Source organism: Rissa tridactyla, chromosome 1 (genome assembly GCF_028500815.1).
Source record: "Rissa tridactyla isolate bRisTri1 chromosome 1, bRisTri1.patW.cur.20221130, whole genome shotgun sequence".
Taxonomy (NCBI): Eukaryota; Metazoa; Chordata; class Aves; order Charadriiformes; family Laridae; genus Rissa; species Rissa tridactyla.
In genome coordinates this window covers 69,889,484-69,910,628 of record NC_071466.1, presented here as the reverse complement: position 1 = coordinate 69,910,628, position 21,145 = coordinate 69,889,484, and the positions used below count along the sequence as shown (strand labels likewise).

At 45.1% G+C, this 21,145-nt stretch overlaps 1 protein-coding gene across 4 annotated transcripts in view; it reads left to right on the top strand.

The window, feature by feature from the left end:
- LIMS1 (LIM zinc finger domain containing 1) overlaps positions 1-21,145 on the top strand; it is a 76,315-nt gene that overhangs the window by 22,681 nt on the left and 32,489 nt on the right. The window contains exon 1 of one of the 4 annotated variants that reach the window (XM_054207418.1): positions 9,967-10,071. The exons of 1 other annotated variant lie outside the window; for it this stretch is intronic. In XM_054207418.1, coding sequence (XP_054063393.1) covers positions 10,019-10,071 — 53 coding nt within the window. In that variant the 5' untranslated portion in view covers positions 9,967-10,018. Of the gene's footprint in view, positions 1-9,966; positions 10,072-17,635; positions 17,991-21,145 lie in introns of those variants that run through there. 2 more of the 4 variants (XM_054207391.1, XM_054207400.1) reach the window with 2 other exon arrangements.

Sequence of the window (21,145 nt, the reverse complement as noted above, 5' to 3'; positions counted from 1 at the left end):
GGGTGAAATGCTGGGATGGTTTCTGCAGATGCATGATCCCAGTGATGTTGACCTGAGAAAAGGCTGGAGGAGTTCTTGAGGGTTACTGCGCTGACATGCAAAGGCAGATACGTGGACTAGAAAGGGCTGTCCCGTGAATAGAAGTACTTCAGGCTATGAACAGAAAGCAACGTTCCATGTATTTCCAGCTGCTTAGAAAGTCCCTCTGCTTGGAGAAGATATAAGCCTTTGCACTCTTCATTTTCTCTGTCTCTTAAAATAGGGTGGGAGAAGGGCAGGAGAGGAAAGCAGCATGGTGGGTGAGGTGGGAGGGTGAATGGTGAGCACAGAAGTCATCAGTGCTACACATAGGTGGTAATAATTTCTGTTGCTTGTGCAGTATGCAAATATGCCAACCAGTATGTAATAAAAAACTTCAAGGCAGTTTCACGTTGTAACACAGATTTATTCAAACTGGGGACCCAGCCAATAGTGTGATTGAAGTCAAATAATCAAAACATTTAGTCATAGGTGGGATATTTGAATCAGAGAGCCTGTAGTATCTTTCTGAGTCTTTAAAGTACTTTGCAGTCTTGTGAGAGATTATATTGAGAACACTCGAAATCTTAAAGGGTGACTCACTGTATTTTCCCCACCAAACAATTAAGCTGTTTCACTCAGCTCATCTTCACTGGTCTGATATGTAATAACTTGTTTTTCCCTCTGCTGCTGCCTAAATTTATTCCTCTAGTGTTGTTAAATGTGAACCTTTTTACTGATTTTATTTTTTTTAATGCTACAGTCGATCAGTAACCCAGAAGTTCATAGCTGCATGGAAGATTGCTACAAATAAGAAAATTCTGTGCAGTTTCTTTATCTGGGCACTGAGCAAATTGCTCTTGAAACAAATCCAGTCTTTGCAGTGAGTAGGTTTTCACTCAGGTTGGGGCAGGCGTTTATGCTCCATAGTCCAGCCCTGACCAGGTGGGCAAGTCCCGACAGGCGTTATCTCAGCTGACCCTTGAGCCAGAGAACCCTGAAGTGGCTGTGAGATTCAAAGACAAAGTACATGCCCCCTGATGCCCTGGGTGCTCTGGCTTTCTTCACAAGCCGAACCTCCATCATCATCTTGCAAAGGCTGGGGAGTAGGGCAAGCCCTTGCAGTGCCCTGGTGAGACACTGGCAAGCAATCCAAAGTTATTTGGTATCACTGAGAGGAGAGAGGGAAAGGAATAACTTATATCCCTGACTCTTTCTGGGTGAGACAGTGGGGAGCAAAAGGGGTCCTATTAGAAGTGGAAGTGTTTCTTGACTCAGATGAGTGAGCGTCGACTCGCAGCAGGGCTCAGAGGGAGGCAGGGGCTCGGAGAGAGGCATGGTGGCCAGCGGCAGCTAGCTGGCCCCAGGTCTGCAGCAGCATGCCTGGGAGGGAGATCCCTGGTCCGCTGCCAGTGAGTTTGGGAGGAAAGCGGCTACCGATGGTGTTAGTCAGAGTGTGACTGCTGGGTGCTGTTCAAAGGGCTGGCGTGCTGTAAGAATGACGGGTTGGGCGTTATCTCATTTCCCCTTTCACATAACCCCAGGGACGGAGGAGACCATTAATGAAACCCCGGCAGTGAATGGAGCCAGAAGCAGGCTGAAATGTGTAAATAATTTCTCACAGGAGATTTATCTTTTGGTCCTTTTGTACCATTCCACAGGCATAACCTTTCAGTTTGCATGTTGTTTATTTTGCTCTGGCTGTCACTGTTCCTGTTTAATCCTTTAAGATAATAATATGCAGTAATAATGGTGAGGAAGAATGCTCTTCTTAACGTTAATGTCACATAGTGTGATACAATTTCTGTAATATTTTGGCTTAATACTATGTGCATGGTGTCAGCAGTAGCGCTGAATGGTTTAGAGACTGCTGTAATGCTCATTTAGGGATGCTTTTTCAGAGCTCATGTAAGAGGCCCCAGAAGACATGCAGAAGAGTGAACGCAGTATTTATATGTATTTGTGGCAAAAATAGGCTGCTGGAGAATTAAAGCTCAATCTGCCTAACTTTGATCCCTTGCAAGGCATGAATGCAACTAATAGTCAATATAAGCACTTACTGAGTAGTACAACATTAAAAAAGCGATGTGGATTTCTATGAACAGAACGTTTCAAAGCAGCCAATTTTCCAACTCTGACAAATGAGCATGCCTTACATGAATAAATGAGGGAATAAACGAGGTGTGTCTGCTGATGTTGTCTCATACAAAATTGCATAAGCAAACAAGAGGAAGAGGCTCTAGAGCTAGAGCCACAGTGATCAACTTTGCTGGAGCACAGGGCTTCTCTTCCTCTATGTATCCACCCCTCCGCTGTTGCCACTGGTTTGTGGCTGTCCTAGACCACTCACAGAAGTGCTGCTGCTACCTCCTCCCATTTCTTCATCTTCCCCTTGCAAGATGTGTTAGTTTGGACTCAGTGCTAGGTTTCACTGCTATTGGCCTTGTTTAGTAGAGAAGCACGTGGCAGTTTGGAAATACCAGTCTAGGTGAAATTGCCAGAAGGGAGGTGTGCAGCTGCTTGGAAAGAAGCATTTGGGCAGGAATTCTTCTTTTGATACTGAGCCACCAGCAGGACCTCCCCCTACCAGGACCTTCCTGACAGTCCCTTGCAGGACTTTCTCCTTTCCCACTTGCATTTAATAACTTAGAATCATAGAATTGTTAGGGTTGGAAGGGACCTTAAAGATCGCCTAGTTCCAACCCCCCTGCCATGGGCAGGGACATCTCCCACTAGATCAGGTTGCTCAGAGCCCCATCCAGCCTGGCCTTAAAAACTTTCAGGGATGGGGCTTCCACCAGCTCTCTGGGCAACCTGTTCCAGTGTCTCACCACCCTCATGGTGAAGAACTCCTTCCTAACGTCCAGTCTGAATCGTCCCATCTCTAGTTTTAATCCATGACCCGACATCCTAAAAAGTCCCTCACCAGCTTTCCTGTAGGCCCCCTTAAGATACTGGTAGGCCACTATGAGGTCTCCTCGGAGCCTTCTTTTCTCCAGACTGAACAACCCCAACTCTCTCAGTCTGTCCTCACAGGAGAGGTGCTCCAGGCCTCTGATCATCCTCGTGGCCCTTCTCTGGACATGTTCCAGCACGTCCACATCTTTCTTGTAGTAGGGGCTCCAGAAGAACTTGATCAGTGACCTGGATGCTGGAGCTGAAAGTTGGCTTATGAAGTTTGTGGGGGTCCTCCTTCACTTGGAGAAACCTTGGTGGGCACAGAAGATGCATTCAAAATTATCTTGGCAGGCTGGAGAGAGGGTCCACAGTGAAGAAGCTGAAATTTCAAAAAGTGAAGTGCTAAGAGTTGTACTCATGAAGGAGAGTTCAAATGGCCATGGGCTGGGCTACTTGGAGGATGTATTGCAAAGACATAGCATGTCTTATCATGTGCTTGCACAGAAAACCAGCTCTTGTTATGGAAACGTTATATGTAAAATATAAAGGAGGGTCGACCTAGATTTTTTTTGAAGAGCCTGTGTAGTCATTAGTGAAAAAGCCTGAGAGCCATTGTCCTGCCCGAGGAAGATAACAGAGAGGCCTTGTTAGAAGGCCTAGAAGAAGACTGGAAAGAGTGCAGCGACCGCAAACTAATGCATGCTACTTTACTGAAATCTAGGAGCAGGGTTGTGTCTGTGGATGGCAAATCTATTTTGGTTGTGAGTTAATGTGTCTGCAGTCTCTGTAAGTGAAAGAGGACGAACATGATAGCTAGGGAATTAGGATCGCTTTTCTTTCCAAAACAGCATTTCCTCTTTCCATATGCTTTTCTGCCAGCGGGGTTGGTGGGTGAAGTCAGAGGTCCCAAAATGGGACTCTTGCCCTGGCATATCCTCAATGAGTGTGCTTTAGTTTGGGGTGAGAACTGCCCGCACACGGCTGTGCTGTCTGCATGTGATGGGGTATGCACATCTCCCCACGTGTCAGGATGCAGACTGCAGGGAACCATCCAGCCATGCTGGGCAATATGTAGCCCTCCTGTTTGTCTTCCCCCCTTCATGGGAACTGCAGAGGAGGAGGACAGGGAGAACGGCAGGGATGATTTCTTCCCTTTCTGGCCATGAGGATCCTGGGGCTAGGATCTGGTCGATGCGGCTTTGGACTCTGCAGATGAAATTATAACAGTAACCAGGACCACAGGCAGATTCAAAGTAGGTAGCTTGATGAACGTTAATGCCCTGGGGATTCAAAAAGTAACTGGTGAGTAGCATTTACTGTTTTGGGAGCAAATTCATAGAATCATAGAATGGTTAGAGTTGGAAGGGACCTTAAAGATCATCTAGTTCCAACCCCCCTGCCATGGGGAGGGACACCTCCCACTAGACCAGGTTACTCAAAGCCCCATCCAGCCTGGCCTCGAACACTTCCAGGGATGGGGCATCCACAGCTTCCCTGGGCAACCTGTTCCAGTGCCTCACCACCCTCACAGGAAAGAATTTCTTCCTAATATCTAATCTAAACCTCCCCTCTTTCAGTTCAAAACCGTTTCCCCTCATCCTATCACTACACCCCCGATAAAGAGTCCCTCCCCATCTTTTTTGTAGACCCCCTTCAGGTACTGGCAGGCTGCTATAAGATCTCCCCGGAGCCTTCTCTTCTCCAGGCTGAACAACCCCAACTCTCAGCCTGTCCTCATAGGAGAGGTGCTCCAGCCCTCTCATCATCTTCGTGGCCCTCCACTGGACTCACTCCAACAGGTCCAAGTCCTTCTTATGTTGGGGGTCCCAGAGGTCCATTGTTTAACTGTGAAACATCGCCTTCGCTTCTTCCAAGAGTATGTTGGCAGAAGGGTCAAGCCTTTCTGCTGTTATTCCTAAGCATGTTAGAGAGGAAGCTTTTGACAGCTTCCTACATCAAATACTTCCTCTGATCAGCTGCTGTGACTCCAGTCCCACATCACAGTAGCTGTGCCATCTGCTCCCGCCTGGCCCCCGAGTCCCTGCTCCTGCTCTGCTCAGCCTGCGGGTGCCACTGGGCCCAGGAGAGGACGCTGGGCAAGGAGAGCCAGTCTGGCCATGGAACTGGTGTTTCCCATCACTTCTTTGCGCAGGGCCCTCAGTCAAGCAGCACAGTTTATCCCAGGGCATCCCCCTGCGCCTGTTTCAGGTGTAGCAATAACACTGTTTAAAAAGTTGTGTTTAAATATTGCAGTGAGTTCAAGAGAAGAGCAATGACGGCCCTCTTGTCAGTTGAGAGCAGATCTTTTTAATTGGTGCCATTTCATAGAATCACAGAAGGTTTGGGTTGGAAGGACCTTTAAAGGTCAGCTAGTCCAAGCCCCTGCAATGAGCAGGGACATCTTTAAGCAGATCAGGTTGCTCAGAGCCCCGTCCAACCTGACCTGGAATGTTTCCAGGGATGGGGCAGCTACCACCTCTCTGGGCAACCAGTGCCAGTGTCTAACCACCCTCATCCTAAAAAATTTCTTACTTGAACGGCTGGGATTTTGATTTCTTGGCTGAGCCTGGGTCAGGCTGGTTCGGAGTTCCAGCGTGGATGTCTGTGAATTTGCCGCTAGCCTTTGGTGACCTGGCGTTAGCTGCTTTGATGACACCGAAAGGAAGGACCGCAAGGAAAACCCCAGGGACTTTTCCACCCCTCCTTTACTTCTTCTGGACAGGCAGCGCCTTCACAGCTCGGGGGGATTTGTGGGGAGAGCGGCGGGCAGGCCTCTGCCGGGCAGGCAGCAGCCGCCCCTCCGTTTGGGGAGGGGCGTTGTGAAGGGGCGCTCGCTGGCGGCGAGGGGGGAAATGGCGGCTCTCCGGCTCCACCTGCCGGCGGGAGGGCGGCGGGGCCGGGCCGAGGCGAGGCCGGCTTCCCGGCCGGACAGGGGCCTGCCCCGGCGGGTGCGTGCTGCCGGGCCGTCGGGCGGGGATCACTTTGGTGACGGCGGCTGCAAAAGCTGTTTGGGAGCGTTTGTTGTGAAGAAGGGAAGTGAGGGAGGTGAGAAGTGGTGGCTCTGGTCGGTGGCCGGTCACTCCCCACCACAGCCTGAGTCAAGGGTTTTCATTAACTCCGTGTCTGCAGGGGGAAGCATGCGGTTCGCACGTAGATGACTTCTGAAATGTATGAAAGCCTAATTGCAGGTGCTTTATGGATTCCGATTAATTGGGAGAGATGGTTGCCAGCCTTGAGAGGGCTGGGATCACAGGGTCCCGAAAAGGTGATAAATGCAGCTTTCACAAAGTTCCCCTCCGTTCCAGTGCGCCCATGGCCATGGCCCGCTCCTGTTCCCCAGCCTGCCGTGTCACCTCCTGCTGCGAACATGGTGGAGGGGACGCACCTGCCAGCCCTGTGCCCCTGGTCCCAGCGCGGGATGCCCACGCTGAAGGAACATCTCCCTTTTTGCTGAAATCAAGAGGTGCTTCTTGCATCTTGCTCCCTTGGGCTGGGTATGGCGCTCACTGGTCCCTTGCTCTGCACCAGCTGAATTCCCTAACCCACTCCCCCAAAAACCCGTCTTCTGCGGGTGGGGGAGTCGGTGCCGTCTGGGAGAGGACTCTGGTGAGAGCAAGTGGTGGCCTGGAGGAGGGTGCAGCTCTTTGCAGCTGGGGTGGAGGTGAGAGGAGGAAGGAGTGTGGTGGTAGGGGAAGGAAGAGCAGTGGAAGGAGAAAAAAGGAACTAGACTTTGTCCTTTCGGTGGCGGTGAGCTCCTCCGTCAGCTCAGTCACCCGGTGTGTGTACACCCTCAGCAAACTAGAATGGCTGAGGCATGAGTACGTGTTTCCTTCTGCTTATTTTGCTCCGGGAATGGTGATCTCAGGGGGTGGCGGGGCAGACAGCTGCAGGGTGTGACTGTCTGGCTTCTCCGCCAGCTCCTGGCAATGCGGGCATCTCAAAGATCTCCTTGGGGAGGGTGACCCAAGCTGCCTGAAGCAGGGAGAAGGACACAGACCTGGCCAGGAACTGCAGGGCTCTGAGCATTCTGGAACAGCCCTGAGGATCTGTCTCCACCCATGTGCTGCTGTTCTGGTTTCTGGTGGCCTGATAGAGGAGCAAAGAAAAATACTATGGGAAATGTGGGTCTGGAGCAATGGTTCCCTCCTGTAGTCAACCTTTGCTTGACATCACTGGTTTAATTTCATGCCTAACCCAGGTCCATCCCCTTCTCTACCTCGGGAGCTTCATCATCACCACAGAGCCATGGCTGCTGATCCCATTTTCTGCTGGTGCTGGAAACCCTGGCGCCAGGACCAAACTTATGGGCTTGGTTGGACTGTATGACTTTGTCTAGAGCTGTTTACGTGGCTCGGCTGTGTACTTCCCCTAATACCTGGTCCAGGCAACTGCAGACTGCAGTGATCTGGCAGTGCTTATGAGCATGGTCACTGTGCGATTGGCCTTGTCCTGCTCTCCTCAGCTGTAATTTTGTTCACATGTTTTCTTCGAGCACAGCTCTTTTGGAAAATGGGTTGGCAACAGGTCCAACTACTGCGAAGTGAACAAAACTGAAAAATAGTTTAGCCAGGCCAAACTGCTTAATGAATGACTCAAACAGGCTTTAAAAAGTATTAATTGAAGAGTTAATGCTTGTTTTCTTAGTTCCCTTTTAACAGATGCTTATTGGTATTCTCCTTGAAGTCTTGCAGCTTTCACAGTCATCATGAATCAACAAACTGTCCTTCCTTCCTATAAAAGTGGAACTGCTGGCATATGAGCAATATATGAAATAACATACATTGCAATCCCAAGCGAGGCCTCTTTTCATTCTGTACAGCAACTGGTTTATTGTGATTTTCTTCATCCTCGAGAACAAACTGCTCTTACCTTGACATTTGCCACATTATTTTGAGAGACCAAGCTGTAGTGCACTTTTTCCCCTAGGTTAGTAACTGTCCAGTGATAAGTTTAATAAAACTTTGCTGCTGTTTTTGTACTTGAAGGGCCTTCTCAGGAAGAGATAAGAAGTTCAAATGAGGAAGCACTATGTGGCGGCATGGGAAACAGCAGCTTGGAAAGATAACTTGCATTGTTAATTTGTCCACAAAAGTGTGTTAGTGATAATGTTAAGTGGCCTGAAGACAGAAATAGAAGCAGCAAGAAGCAGGATGTAGAGAGACGTGGTGGAGAAGGGAAAGCAAAATGAGGCTCTGTTGGTACAGTATAGCATTATTTGTTATTATTTCACCATACAGTATAGCGTATGGTGGAAGCAGCTAAGAAGGATTATCAAGACGCATGTGCATTGTCTGACGAAAATCTTGTAAGAAAGCAAGGTATTGTGCACCAGACTTCACCAAGAACAACTGAATATTGCAGATAAAAACACTACAGTGCACTAAGTACGGTTTTAAATTTCTGAATAGAGAAGATTTCTGCATTGCCTTTAGGGTCAGTGTCAAATGCCAGCACAAATGCCATGTCTGAAAGCAGCACATCAGTTTCTGCATTAAATGCTGATGGAGATCTGGGGCTGGCCCTACTCAGTTTCACAGCTTGGGACCTTGGAGGGCAAGTAATCATGTTTTCACATGATGTATTTGTTTTTAAGATATATCTGTCCATAAACAGACAAATTAATAAATACCCTTCTGAGTGACCAACGAAAAAACACCCATTTTCTTGAATTCCTTTATAACTCTACAAGCATACTTTGTAACCGTTCTTGTCAATGAGTGGTAAAATAGTGTTAGGAGGGTTAGATATTTGTGTTTTGAAAATATTAAACCTTTAAAAATCATTTGGCTCTGTCCAAGCTACTACTTCAGTGGAAGAAAGTTACCTCTAAATGGACTGCACAATAACTGAAAGTTGCATCTTCATAATTTTTTTCTCTGTAACCAGTAGCAGGCCAAAAGGAACGTTACTAAGAGTGTACAATGGAAAATGCTTTTGGGCATATTTGCACCATTTCTCTGTCCCCATCACTGGCAGTGAGCAAGGTTTTAGACTCCGCTTAATACATCTCTGATTGTGTAGCAAGTGGCAGGGGAACATAGAATCATAGAATTGCCTAGGTTGGAAGGGACCTTTTCAGATCATCCAGTCCAACAATCAGCATTGTTGGTCTTGAGGATATTGCTGCTTTAACTTGCAAAGGATTGCCTGGGGCCTTTGAAGAGGCATGAAAGGGGTTCAGATTGCTTTAGGAAGACAGTTTGGGCCTCTGTCCAGAGAAGAGAGATGCAGCTCAACTCTTGTTTGGTCATGCAGGTTGATCACTGTAACCGACTCTAGGAGGTGATGGTTATTTTCTGTTCCCTGTTAGTCCTTGCCCTGTATTGAGGTTGCCAGAAACAGCAGTGGCCTTCCAGCAGATGGAGAGTGAAACTGGCTGCCTTCATCTAGGAGAAAATCAGAGGATATTTCTCCTTTCTCAGCAGGTGGGAGGGTGAGGAGAGAGGGTCTTCCCTCTCCCCTTGGCATTGGCAGAGGTCCTTGTGGTGGGATAGAATGGCCCTGCACAGCTGGTCAGTGATCACTGGTGACTCCAGCCAGGGGTTGCTCTTCCCGGGCATGTCATGCTCATCAAGATGTCTGGGGTTATGTTCACAGAGTTGTTGACTGTTCCTTCTCTACTTGTCCCCAGAATAACAGTGTAAAAAGCCACAAGTTAAGGTATAGCTCTGGAGGGACTGATGATGAAGTTGTCACAGTTATCTTCAGTCCCTGGACTATCAGAAAATTTGTAAGATGAAAACCCCTGAATGATCCAGAGAAGTGGATCTACGGCTGTTGGCTGTTTCCTCTCCAAGTTTCTGTACTTTTGTCGTTTTAAAAATACCAATGGTATATGTAAAGCTATACCTTTTCCTGTGGGGTGGAGAATTTGCTTCCTTCTGTCTCCTTGGTGGTTTTGGGATGGAGAATTGGCGTGACAATTTGTGGAGCCAAACTGTGATGAATTTGTCCTCTTTACAGCATGAAATTTCTACAGAGTGAAAGAAGGAAGTGGTTTGCTAAGTCACTTTTTTTTTTTTTTTTTTTAATTTTATCACAACTACCAGTAATAACCACAGGGAAAACGTGCAAACAGTGAGTATTCAATGTAAAGCTATATATGGGAAAGGCTGCTCATTGCGAACCTGCTGCCAGCGAGGCTACATGGTGCCGGTAAGTATGCACCCGGTCGCTTGGGCTGAGGGTCTGACTGTCGCGTCTGCCTGGGTGCACGTTACCCAGCTTTCCCAGCTGACAGCCTGGTGACAAATTGTATGGTCTTTAGTCCTTTGCGGGGAAATTCTTACAAGCAGGAGCCATGCATGGGAATGGTGATAAATGGAGTTAGGAAGAGGCTGGGTAATAGATTTGCTTGCTGGAGTTTACTACTAAAAGCAAGCGGCATGGGTAACAGAGCTTTGAGCTAAGTCTTTCGTCGTTCTTGAAATGTGGCGAGGTATCCTGGTATTCCCAGTAGTTTTTTATCTGTTGCTCATCTGCAGTGTTTTTAGGGACACTATTTTGTCCCCACCTAGAACAGAGGATTCGTGATCGGTTTGAAGATACCCCGTCACTGCCAGGTTTTTTTGAGCATTATGATAATTGTCAGTGGCTGAGGCACAGAACACTGTGATGGAGTAACTGAACCTTAAAGTGTATTTCCAGTGGAAGGAATAGTTTTTTTCCCACCTGTTACAGAGATTGTATTGCTTCTGATTCAATTTGAGGGAGTCTTTATGTTGAGAAGTCAGTCACTTTTCCAGCAAAGCAAACCTTTTATGTTAGGGCAGCTGTGCTTTTTTGGTTTAAGGCTTTTGCTCTAATTAAGAATCTTAAGTGTGTTTTGCATGTGCTTTAAAATATTATGAAAAATCCATGTGAGATAGAATTTTTATTTTTTGTGCTGAATCCAAATGTAATTTTTGCAAAGTTATGGGGGTAGTTGGGGATGTTTCCGTTTTACATTATTCTGAATTTTCAGGATGAAGTTTCATTTCTTCCACACTGTGAATTTATTTCCAAGTATGGATTTTTCCGCATGGATATGGATTACCAGTTTTAATAACTTTGAAACCAAAATGTATATACTTAAAAATTAATATTTTTTGAGTGGCTGAAAGTTGTACTTTGCCTGTGTTTCTTAAGTGTTTGCATGTATTCAGCTTTATTTTCTAGACACATGAGCTACTTTGTATATACTGATTTAGAGAGTACATTCTTAACACCAGAAACCATCATAGTGCTAGTCTCTGACCTTTTACAGGTGATCAACTCTAGGCAGCCACTGTGTTCTACCTTTCTTGGAAATGCTGGTCAGAGTACAGGACCACTTTTCCGTATATCTGGTCTCCTGTGCTCTCTCAAGAGGTGCCCCGACTTCCGCCATGCCTTTCCTTTGTAATGCGTTTCTCCTGCCTTGTTTTTTGGCCAGTAGGGACTGCATGAGGTGGCTGTATGGTATGTTCACAGACGTACAGCCAGGATCGAGGCTTCTTTTGGGCTGCTAAATTGACCATCCCTCACCATTCAGCTCATTGTTCTTCTTACAACCAGCAGCATTCAAAGGCTCCAGTATCCTCTCGGGACCCCAGGGGTGGGTTGTCCTTCTAAAACTCCAGGACTTGCACCCATAAAGTAGCATCACCTGCTGCTTTGGCGGTCATTTTTGGTTGTGTGCCATGACATGGTGGGGCTTTCAAGCATGTGCATATTGTCAGGGTCACTGGCACCTCTTTCATTTTTCACAAGGAGAGCGTACCGTCTTCTGTCCTTGGCAGATTAATTTCATTTCAGTGTAAAGAACACAAAACCTTGATGAGAGGCTGTTCTTTCTCTACTTGCAATGTAGCGTTAGTCATCTGAAAAGTATTTGTGAGCTGGAAGACAAAGGGGCCAGGAGAATAATTGCTGGGCAGTCAACAGAGGAAGCAGTTTATGGGGTGCTGTGGTTTTGTTTGCATTTATTTAACCCTGATGAGTGCTGTTTTGGAGAAAAATGTAGACTTCCTAATACTCCCATTCCTTCAGTGAAAGGGCAAAGTCAGTCTGGGGCCTGTTTTGAGATCTCCCACTAGCTCTCCAGCAAAACCAGGTCTCAGCAGTTGCCCATCTGGAATGGCTCAGTAGGTCTTTTTGCAGCCCTGGAAGGGCTCACTGGCTTTCGGGGCACAAACCCGACCGTCAGAGCAGGTAATTCCCCAGAGTATCTGGGGCAGCAGCCCTTTGGGCAGTTTCCTTCACTTGCCACCCATTTTCAGGTTCTGCTTCTGTCTTTGTTTTTTTCTTGGAGACTTCCTCAGCGTTTTGTAGCATCTACTGGTGAACTTTTAATCATACAGTATGCCAGCTGGCACCAGGGGCTTTTTACCCCCAATTCCAAAGGCATTTTATTCCATTACAGTAAAGTAAATATTCTGGATATATCTACAGTAGTAGGGTGCAAGTAGAAGTGTACTTGTTTAAAGATAAGACTTTTCAGTTGTCTTTTTCAGACTCAGGTTCTTTATGCATCACAAAGTGCTTAAATGTAAAAAGTATATTTATGACTGGGTTTGAAAATCTCTTTTGAGAAGAGGCTTTTAATTCCAAGACAGTAAAAATTATTCTGAAGAGAAGGTCCCATATCTAGAAATGCAGATCAGTAATTACTTGTGTTTTTCCACATGTTCTAGGCTATGAAGATTAATCTAAACTCTGAGTTTGCTGGCTTTAAACCCACCCTTTCCCCATCTTTTTGGTGTGGTTTTTTTTTTCTTTTTTTTAAGGTGTTTATCCCATGGAGTTCATGGTCCATACGAGTAACTGTACCCATCTTAAAGCTTCAGCTGCTTGCCAACTTGCTTATCACTCTTTTTTAAAAGGGGCTTATGTACAAACAGCAGGACAAAACTGATTCATGCTGTGTTGCCTGGTTTCTTCTTTGCACACCTACTCATGCATTGATCCTGAACCGATTAACAGCATAAATTTCTAGCTATAATGCTAAACTGCATCTTCAGACGCTGGTCTGTCATTCACCTTGGCTCCGGTCTGAATTATTAAAGCACGTGTGGGTTAATCCATACCTCCCTCTGGCTGTAGAGAGAAATACTGGCACTGAGAAAGAAGGCAGCATTTTCCCAGTAGAGGGAGGTATTGTAGAGCTCAGCCCAAGTAGGATTCCACTTGCTGAAGAAAAATGCGCGTTTTGGGTTTTTTTTTTTCTGAATTTTAGGAATTCATGGGGCAGTGTGTGCAGAGAGCTTGGAGGAGGCAGCCAAAAGACCTTGCTCCGTGTTTCGGTAGACAGAAGATTTTCCCATGCTTGCTTTTATATTTTTTTATTATTATTGGAATAGAACAATTGTAAAGAGAGCAGGGACCTCTGCCTTGTCTCACCAAAACCTCACAGGCCACCTGTGGTGGAGGTAGAGATGCCTTTGGTGCCGCCAGGGCGAGGAGGGACTCTCCATGCTCACTGCAGAAGCCCCCTTGCCTTCCCTCTATCCCCTCAAATCCCAAAGGACTTTGGCGGGTTGAATACAGTGCTACTCTGAACGGCGTCAAGCACACCATCATGTAGATTTTTTTACTTTACATTGTATGGCAGGGACATGCATCCATAGAAGAGGTTTAAAACAAACGCAGCAACTACCATTAAATTGCAGCAAATGTGCTTGGTCAGCTGGAGCATGGACATAAATCCATAGCGATGCTTTGCAGCATCCATGCGGATAGTGCAAGTGCCTTAGTACTTATCCTAATCCACAGGTAAAATATGCATGCTTCAGGACTGATTGATCGCTAAGTGGAACAGGGCAAGAAACATCAAAACAGATGTTGGTGTCACATTAGACAAGGAAGGAAGCATTTAATTAGTTAATTATTTAACTCCTTGAATCAACAAAGCTCTCTGTGAAGCTTTGGATTTTTTTTTTCAAGGTTCGCTTAGATTTGTGGCTTGATTTCTCTCTGTTTGTTTCCTTTTGTCACCGCCTGCCCTAGCAGGGACCCAAGGTGCAGTTCGCTATTCCTTGACACCCAAACCCATCTGTGGGGACTCACCTCAGCAGCCTCTAATTCAGAGAGGTGTAAAGCTTCATTTGCTTCATTTCAGGACATCAGTTGGATGCTTCAGGGATTCTTGCAAAACTGCTGGTCAGGTTATTTCCACCTTCCTTCACTTGCTCCAGCGAGTCCCATGCATTCCAGCTTATATACAAGACTTTTCCTTGGCTGTAAAGAGTGTTTTTCTTCCAGACCTTGCAAAAAATGGTAGAAAACAAACGCTTTTGGATATGTTCCTCTGGAGACTCATCCCAGTGATAAGCCGGGTGAGCAATGAGGGATGGAGAAATGTGCTCCCCCACCGCAGACACTTTTTAACTGTGTGCACGCTATGAGCACTTTTATACTACTCTTATAACGCTCTTCTGATTACTTTTTTGACTATTTATGATGCCCTATAACTTTTTCTATTGCTTTGAAAACCTTCAAGTAAATGTAATTGAAATTTGCTGGGTTCTTCAAAGTTTAAAAAAACAAACCAAAACAAGAACGTGCCACTGGAGTGGAAAAAAGATCAATGAAATTGATAAAGGCTTCTCTGTGTGGAATGAGAGTGCTAAAATTTTGTCTTTTCTGGATTCTGTAGTTAGCATGCATTCTGTATAAATACAGACTCATGAAGAAATCTACTAAATTGGGAGTACTTGGTGGTTTTTGTTATTCCTAAATTCATTGACATGGTTTCCAGCATCACGGATTACTGTTCACATCCCTTTGAACATAGTGAAAAGTAAGCAGACATAACCTGTCTGTCTTAAAAGATGTTTAAATAGCAAAATTCTGCTGAATACCTACAGTCACCAGAACAACAGTATTTTCACGGAAATTTAAGAGAGAGTACTTCAGACCTGGTGTATGAAGATAATCGATTTGTAGGACTGCAGTGAAAACTCAAGCATAAGCCTTGTCCCACATAGTAAAAAGTTATTTATTGCTTGGGATGAATGAAGGACTGCATAGTTTCTGTCTAGGTTCCACCTTTTGCTGCTTAGACATAGGTGAATATTTTCCTCTAATGAAATACTGATAATACCATGCTTATCCATTGGATTGCAGTTGCAATGTTAGCTTTATCTGGGGGCAGGAGGAAGGTCGGTTGCATGAGTGAAGAGGCACGCACTACAAAATGAAGAGGGAACCTTCAAAGTACAGGACATAAAAGAAGGCTGCGTGTTACCGGTAATAAGAAAAGCCGTGGTAACTTGGCCGGTCCTCAAAAATTCTCACGGAATGTGAAAGGTCCAAGCAGCCCCGTCCCACGCAAGAAGAATGTAATCTCTTAAAAAAGGAATTATAAACAGCAGATAGGGGCTGGAAGGTAAAAGGGGGTGTGGGGAGCAGGAGGCACTCACTGGGGAAGCTCTTCCTGCAGAGCGAGGTCCATCCAAGGTGCTTTCTGGCAACCTTTAAGCGGGTTAGTGGGGAAATATCATTTGCATTCTCCAACATCTCTCCAGAAAATGTCCCTGCAACATGCATTTGATACTCAGAACTTAAGGTTCAGCTGTTTGAGGAATTTCAGATTTGAAACCTCATCTCTCGCGAGGATTGGTGGAGGATCCCACAGGGCAGAAAAGGAGTCCAGTTTGGATTTCTTCGTGTAGAAAGCTTTTAGCTTGTTCTCAAGTCCTCCAAGAAAGTATTTTCTAACTCAGCTTAGACCCCTGTTGGAGTTTGCTGAAGAAGCCAGTGAAAAATTGATGTTGTGGAGCTCACTCCCAGGTCTATTTAAAAAAAAATTAGCTCCTTTATATTGAGGTGGATTTGATCTCTACAACAAACAATGCATTTTTGTGTCTGGCCTTCTTGTATTCCTTACATTTACGTGCTCTGTCTGGGGACATTGATTGTAAATTGTAATTACACTGGTTTGGTGCAGCTGTGGCTTCCAAGTGCATTTTAGTAAAAGCCGTTGCCCCATAGGCTGTCCAAGCACAGCAGCTGTTTATGAAGATAAACATGAATCTTAATGCTGTGTACTTTGTACTAATGCAACTTGCAGCAAAGTGGGTGAAGCATTGTCCTTTAATTTTTGATAAACTTGTGTCATGATTAATACAGAAGTATTCAGTGTACACCAAAGAGACTGCTGCTGTAGTGAGTAAAAATTTATGAACAATTTTGTAGGTAATAGTTCAAATTCATTAGTTTACAAAGAGCTTTTTCACAGCAAAAAATCTATTCTGTCTTCACTTTTTAGATGGTTATTATTATTATTATCTAAAACGGAATGTTTAGGCAAAGATAAATCATTGGTACACTGATATTTAAAGCACGGTTGGTAATGTATAAAAGCTGCTGTGCCATGGGCATCTGTCTGCAGTCCTTTACCTCTGCTCCTAACAGCATTAACTTTTCATTGAATCGCTGATTGACTGACTGCAGGGAATTGGCATTTAATTATGTTTAAGCTTATCCTACTGCATATTGAGAAACAATTTAAAATACTTCGTTTGAAACTGGAATGCAGCGTGTTTAGGCAAATATCGTGACTGTTCTCTCTTTTATTTTCTGAGGACAGGAGCTCGGATGTATAGCTCTTGTTGATGTTTCAGTGTGTGCAACCTTCTAACACCACATAAATCACTTTGAATTTCTCCAGCCATTATCTATTTGGCATGTTATGTGATTCCTTTTCCAAAATAATTTCTGTTATTTTTCCATTATGTGATGTTTTATATTGTATGTTGATGACATTCCAGGCTGAAGCACATTGAGAGTCTTATATAAAATACTGTGCTTGTCTTCAGTCTGGTAATCCTGACAAAATTGGTGTCAAGCGACACAACCAGTATTACACGTTACACTTTTCTCTGCTACAGGCATCCACAAATGCTCTCTTGTATGTATTCCTCTACAAAATAAACACTTTAATAATGAACTATGAAATTCATACCACATAGAACTTGTTTCCTATGCTAGTCAAAACAGTCCTTGCAGATTGTTAGATTTCTTGTCTTTTGTTAAATGCAAGTTCATTTAAAGAACCTCCCCCCCAATCTCTCAACATAGAAGTAAAAATTCTGAATTTTTTGTTTATATGTGCCAAGGATAACGTCAAAGAAGTTGTAAAAAGATTTCAAAAAGTGGTAAGCTTTTTTGAAGCCTCCTTTTGAGTTGCAATTAAGAGGTTTATTACTAAAAAATTATTAAATGAGATGAGGTGCAGAGTTTGCAAATCCCTGCTAGTCACCTTCCTGTCTTACAGGAAACCTTAAGCGCTTTCATTCCTGTTTTACAATTACACAGAACACTCCATCACTGCAAAATGTGACAAATAGTTATGGTGGTTATGTTTTGATAGCTGAGAGTAGGAAGAAAAAAAATTGGTGTTTTCTTCTGATTCTAAAGATGCGTGGAAAAGAGCAATTTCTGACAAGCACCATTTCCAAAAGAGTATTTTAATTGAAGTTACCTTGCTGCATTCATCTCCCTATCGGGGTTTGCTCACATTCTTGAGTAACTCTGAATTTTCAGAGCGCTGATGACTTTCTTTTTGTCATAAATGATAGTGGGAAAGAGTTAACAGCCCATTGCAGCCCTGGAGATTTTTAGCTGGTTGCAGCCCAGCTCACGCCACAGAGTTGCTCCCGTCGGGGCAGCGGGAGTTTGCAGAAAGCCGGAGGGAAAGCCGGTGAGCTTGTCGCAGACATCCCTTTAGGTGTGACCGAGTGATAAAGGAAATGTGGTGCCCTTCGGGAGGGTGTGTACCTTTGAGAAACAGGAAGCCGAGCAGCGGCCGCCTGCCTGCCCTGCCTGCAGAGGTTGGTAGCCCGGGCGGGCGCAGGTGTGCCGACACACCACCCAGCCTCTTCTCTCCAGGCATCTTGGCAGCAACATCTGGAAGAGGCAGGGGGAGAAAGAAACCCAACCCAAAGCCAAAACACCCCCCCCCCTTCCTTTCCCCCTTAAAAAAAACAACCCTCCAGGTAGAGAAATATGACGGCCTTGCAGCTGAAAGAGTTGTCACATTCAGGTCTGTACAGGAGGAGACGGGATCGCCCTGATAGCGTGGGACTGCCCGGGTCACACGAAGAGAAGCTGAGGTGAGTGCGAATGGACGGGTATCACTGGGGTGCCGAGCCCTTCTCGGCAGCCTGCTTGCTTTGGTGGTTTCAGCAGACAAACTGCAAACAGGGCTCTGGAAAGTCTTTGCACAACGCATGCATCGAGAAGCAGTCCCAAAGCACTATGGAAAAAACCCCGACAGAGGGATAACAGGAACCGTACGGTGACTTTGTGGGTTTTGGTGATGGTGTGACTCCCTTCCCCAGCTCTGGGAAGGGCAAATGTTAGCTGGTGGGTTGCTTCTGGATCCCTTCTGATAGCCAGCACTTGCCAGTAAATAACTCTCCCCAGCCTGACAGCTTTGCTTGGTCTGGTTTGAAGTCAGTTTTGGGTCACCCGGGCGCTGTGGGTTGTGCTGCTTCTCAGGGGGTCTCGGGGCAGCCCCTCTGCTGAGTTGGTTTCCTTGCGGCTCCTGGGCTCTGGCTTTCTTCAGGGGGGGTTCTTTGTTGTGGAAAGGGCTTTAGACAAAAGAATGCAGCAAGACTACTTAGCCTGACCTTACCCAGGAGGTCGACCAAAAATCGGAAAGCCATTTAATGTCCCAGGTTGTGTTCTTGATGCTACGTGCCTTTTGAAAGAGTAACAGCGAATTTTCAAAAAGCCTCTGTTTGGAGCAGGGAGATTAAAGAATTGTTCGTAACCTGAGTAAATTCAGACACCAAAAAAAAAAAAAAAGCAAAGGTTTTTTTTGAAGTGTGCTCGGCGTGAAAGCAATGTGTTCCCGCTTCAAGCTCCTCAGAAAAGGATCCTTGTGTAAACGCTGACAAAAGCCTCGGTGGAGAGGAAGTACTTCCTATCTCCTAACGCCTGTTCTCTGGTTGTATTTTTAGATTATTTTTTGTTGGTGGTGGTTGTGCATCGGACTGGAGTGCTGTGCAATTGAAAGGGTTTTTGTTGCTGCGCTTTCATGACCAGAGTTAGCAATTTCAGGAGGACGGGTATTCAGATTTGGGGGACTTATCCTTTTGTTATAACCAAGCACCTTAATTAAAAATTATTGTGGCAAAATGTGAGATTATTTGCTATGAGATGTCAGAAGTATCAGATCAGTTCTAGGAATGTGTTAACTTGCAGGTGTGCTATGTGTGCTTGGTATATTTATAGTATTAATTCTTAATTGATTTCGTAGATAGATTTCTAATAGCATTAGCAGTATCTATTATACTCATATGACTATAGATGGAAGAATAATCAGACTTAGTAGAGATGTGCGGAGATTCTTGACTTTTTTGTGTTTAGTTGCTTTTATACAAAACTAGCAATGAGGAAGAATGGATCTTGTTAGGGAAGAGAAAGATGCTTTTCAAAGCATATGCGTAAAAAAGAGTGCTAGCTCTCTAGGATTGTGTCATTGTTTCTCTTATTTATATGCACATTCAAGATGGGAATGAGGCCCTTTGTGGGCTGGGTGGGGGGAAGGGGTTGTCTGTACCAGTGTTAAGTCTAGGTGTTTTGATCCTTTCCTGAGCCTCTTCCTGTTAAAGTTGAGAAATACGTGGAACAGGGATGGGTCTTGAGAAATAAAATGTGAGTAGAGGAAATAGCAGATCAGGGGACTCAGGAATCAGCTCAGGGTATTGGTGATAAAAAAAAGGTGAATAGAGCATGGTCAGATGATGCTCCTAGAGCAGGGGGACAGCCTGTAGTTAGAGACAGAGCTTCCCTTATATTTGCTAATAGCTTAAGCAGGTTCTTATTCAAACTAAACCTTGCTCCTTCCTAACCCATTTTGTGATATTTCAGTGTGTTGCCAGGCAGCCTTATTTGTAATTTTTACTGCATTCTCTGTGACAAAAGGCTATGGCATTGTAAATACAAAATAACGACATAACAACAGGGCAAAGAGCAATCAGGAAAAAAGGAAAAAGTTCTTTAGTTTTCTAAGACTGGAAACCTCTAGCTTTTTTCATGTGCTCTCCCCAGTGACATTTAGATGCCTGTCCTTAGCAAATACTTTCAGAGTATCTAGAGTCCACAAGAAAGACAAGAGGTTTCTTTCATGTCTGCTAAATATAGCTTGCCATCCTCCGTGGCTTTACAATGCCGCCCCGCAGTTTCTCTCTCTGGTTCTTTGTTCTAGTGCCTTTGCATTTTGTTTTACATACATATTAATCCACATGTGTTAAATAATATCAGCCCTCGAGGAACAGTTCACTAAAAGCTGCCTTCTTGGTTCAAGTACTGTATTTTTCTAATCCTGGGCCAAAACATACTCAAGATGCCAATGTCCTCAGGGTATCCTGTGAGAATTCCTGTATTTAAAAAAATAAAAATTAAAATCACCCTTTGTTAAAGTCATACATGATATCTGTCAGATTTCATTTTACAGCCTTTTGCATCTTGCTCCAGTATGGCATTTCTCTCTCCTGCCCTTCTTGAGGTCTGTGTCTCCTTTGATAGCAGTTTCCTGGGATCCAGGCTGAGGTGTTCCTCTGGTAAGACACAAAACAGTAGTGAGTAACACAGCGGACAGCCCTTCACACCCCTTCGCCTTGGCTGCGGGGTGTCCTGGGCTGCTTCCGCTCTGCTGCTGCAAGCACCGCTGTAAATGTGGCTCCCGAGTCCAGCCATTGCAGCAGGAGCTGGACACTGCTCGGTAGAACGGGGGCTTGTGTGCCCACAAACTGCGGCGGAGACCTAGACAAGTGTTGGCAGAGCCAGTGCTGCAAAGCAGCTCACGGGGCTGGGAGAGAGGGCCAAAATTCTGCCTTTGCTCTTTCCTGGGAAAGTCAGTGTCGTTTGTACCTAAAAGACCTGAGATTACTAATAATTAGGGCACTATAAAGCAGTGTACTGGAACTCCTAAACGTGTAGAGACCATATGTTTATCATATAATATATCGCATACATTTTAATTTCCAGGAACCAAAATTACTTGAAACAATTAGCTTTACAGTATAAAAGTGTTTTTCTAAGTTGACATAACTTCATGATACCTTGTGGGACTCTGAGCTCCACAACAGGAAGGCGAGCTTTAGCTTCTGCATCTGTGTCCACTGATGTCACTTAACCCAGAGGTTTGACCCCCAGCATTGTCTTTCACATCTGCTATTCAGTTTAGGATGAGTCAGTCTCTACTGACTACACATTTTACTCAGTCTTTTGCAGGAAAGACTGTAGGAATATAGTTTGG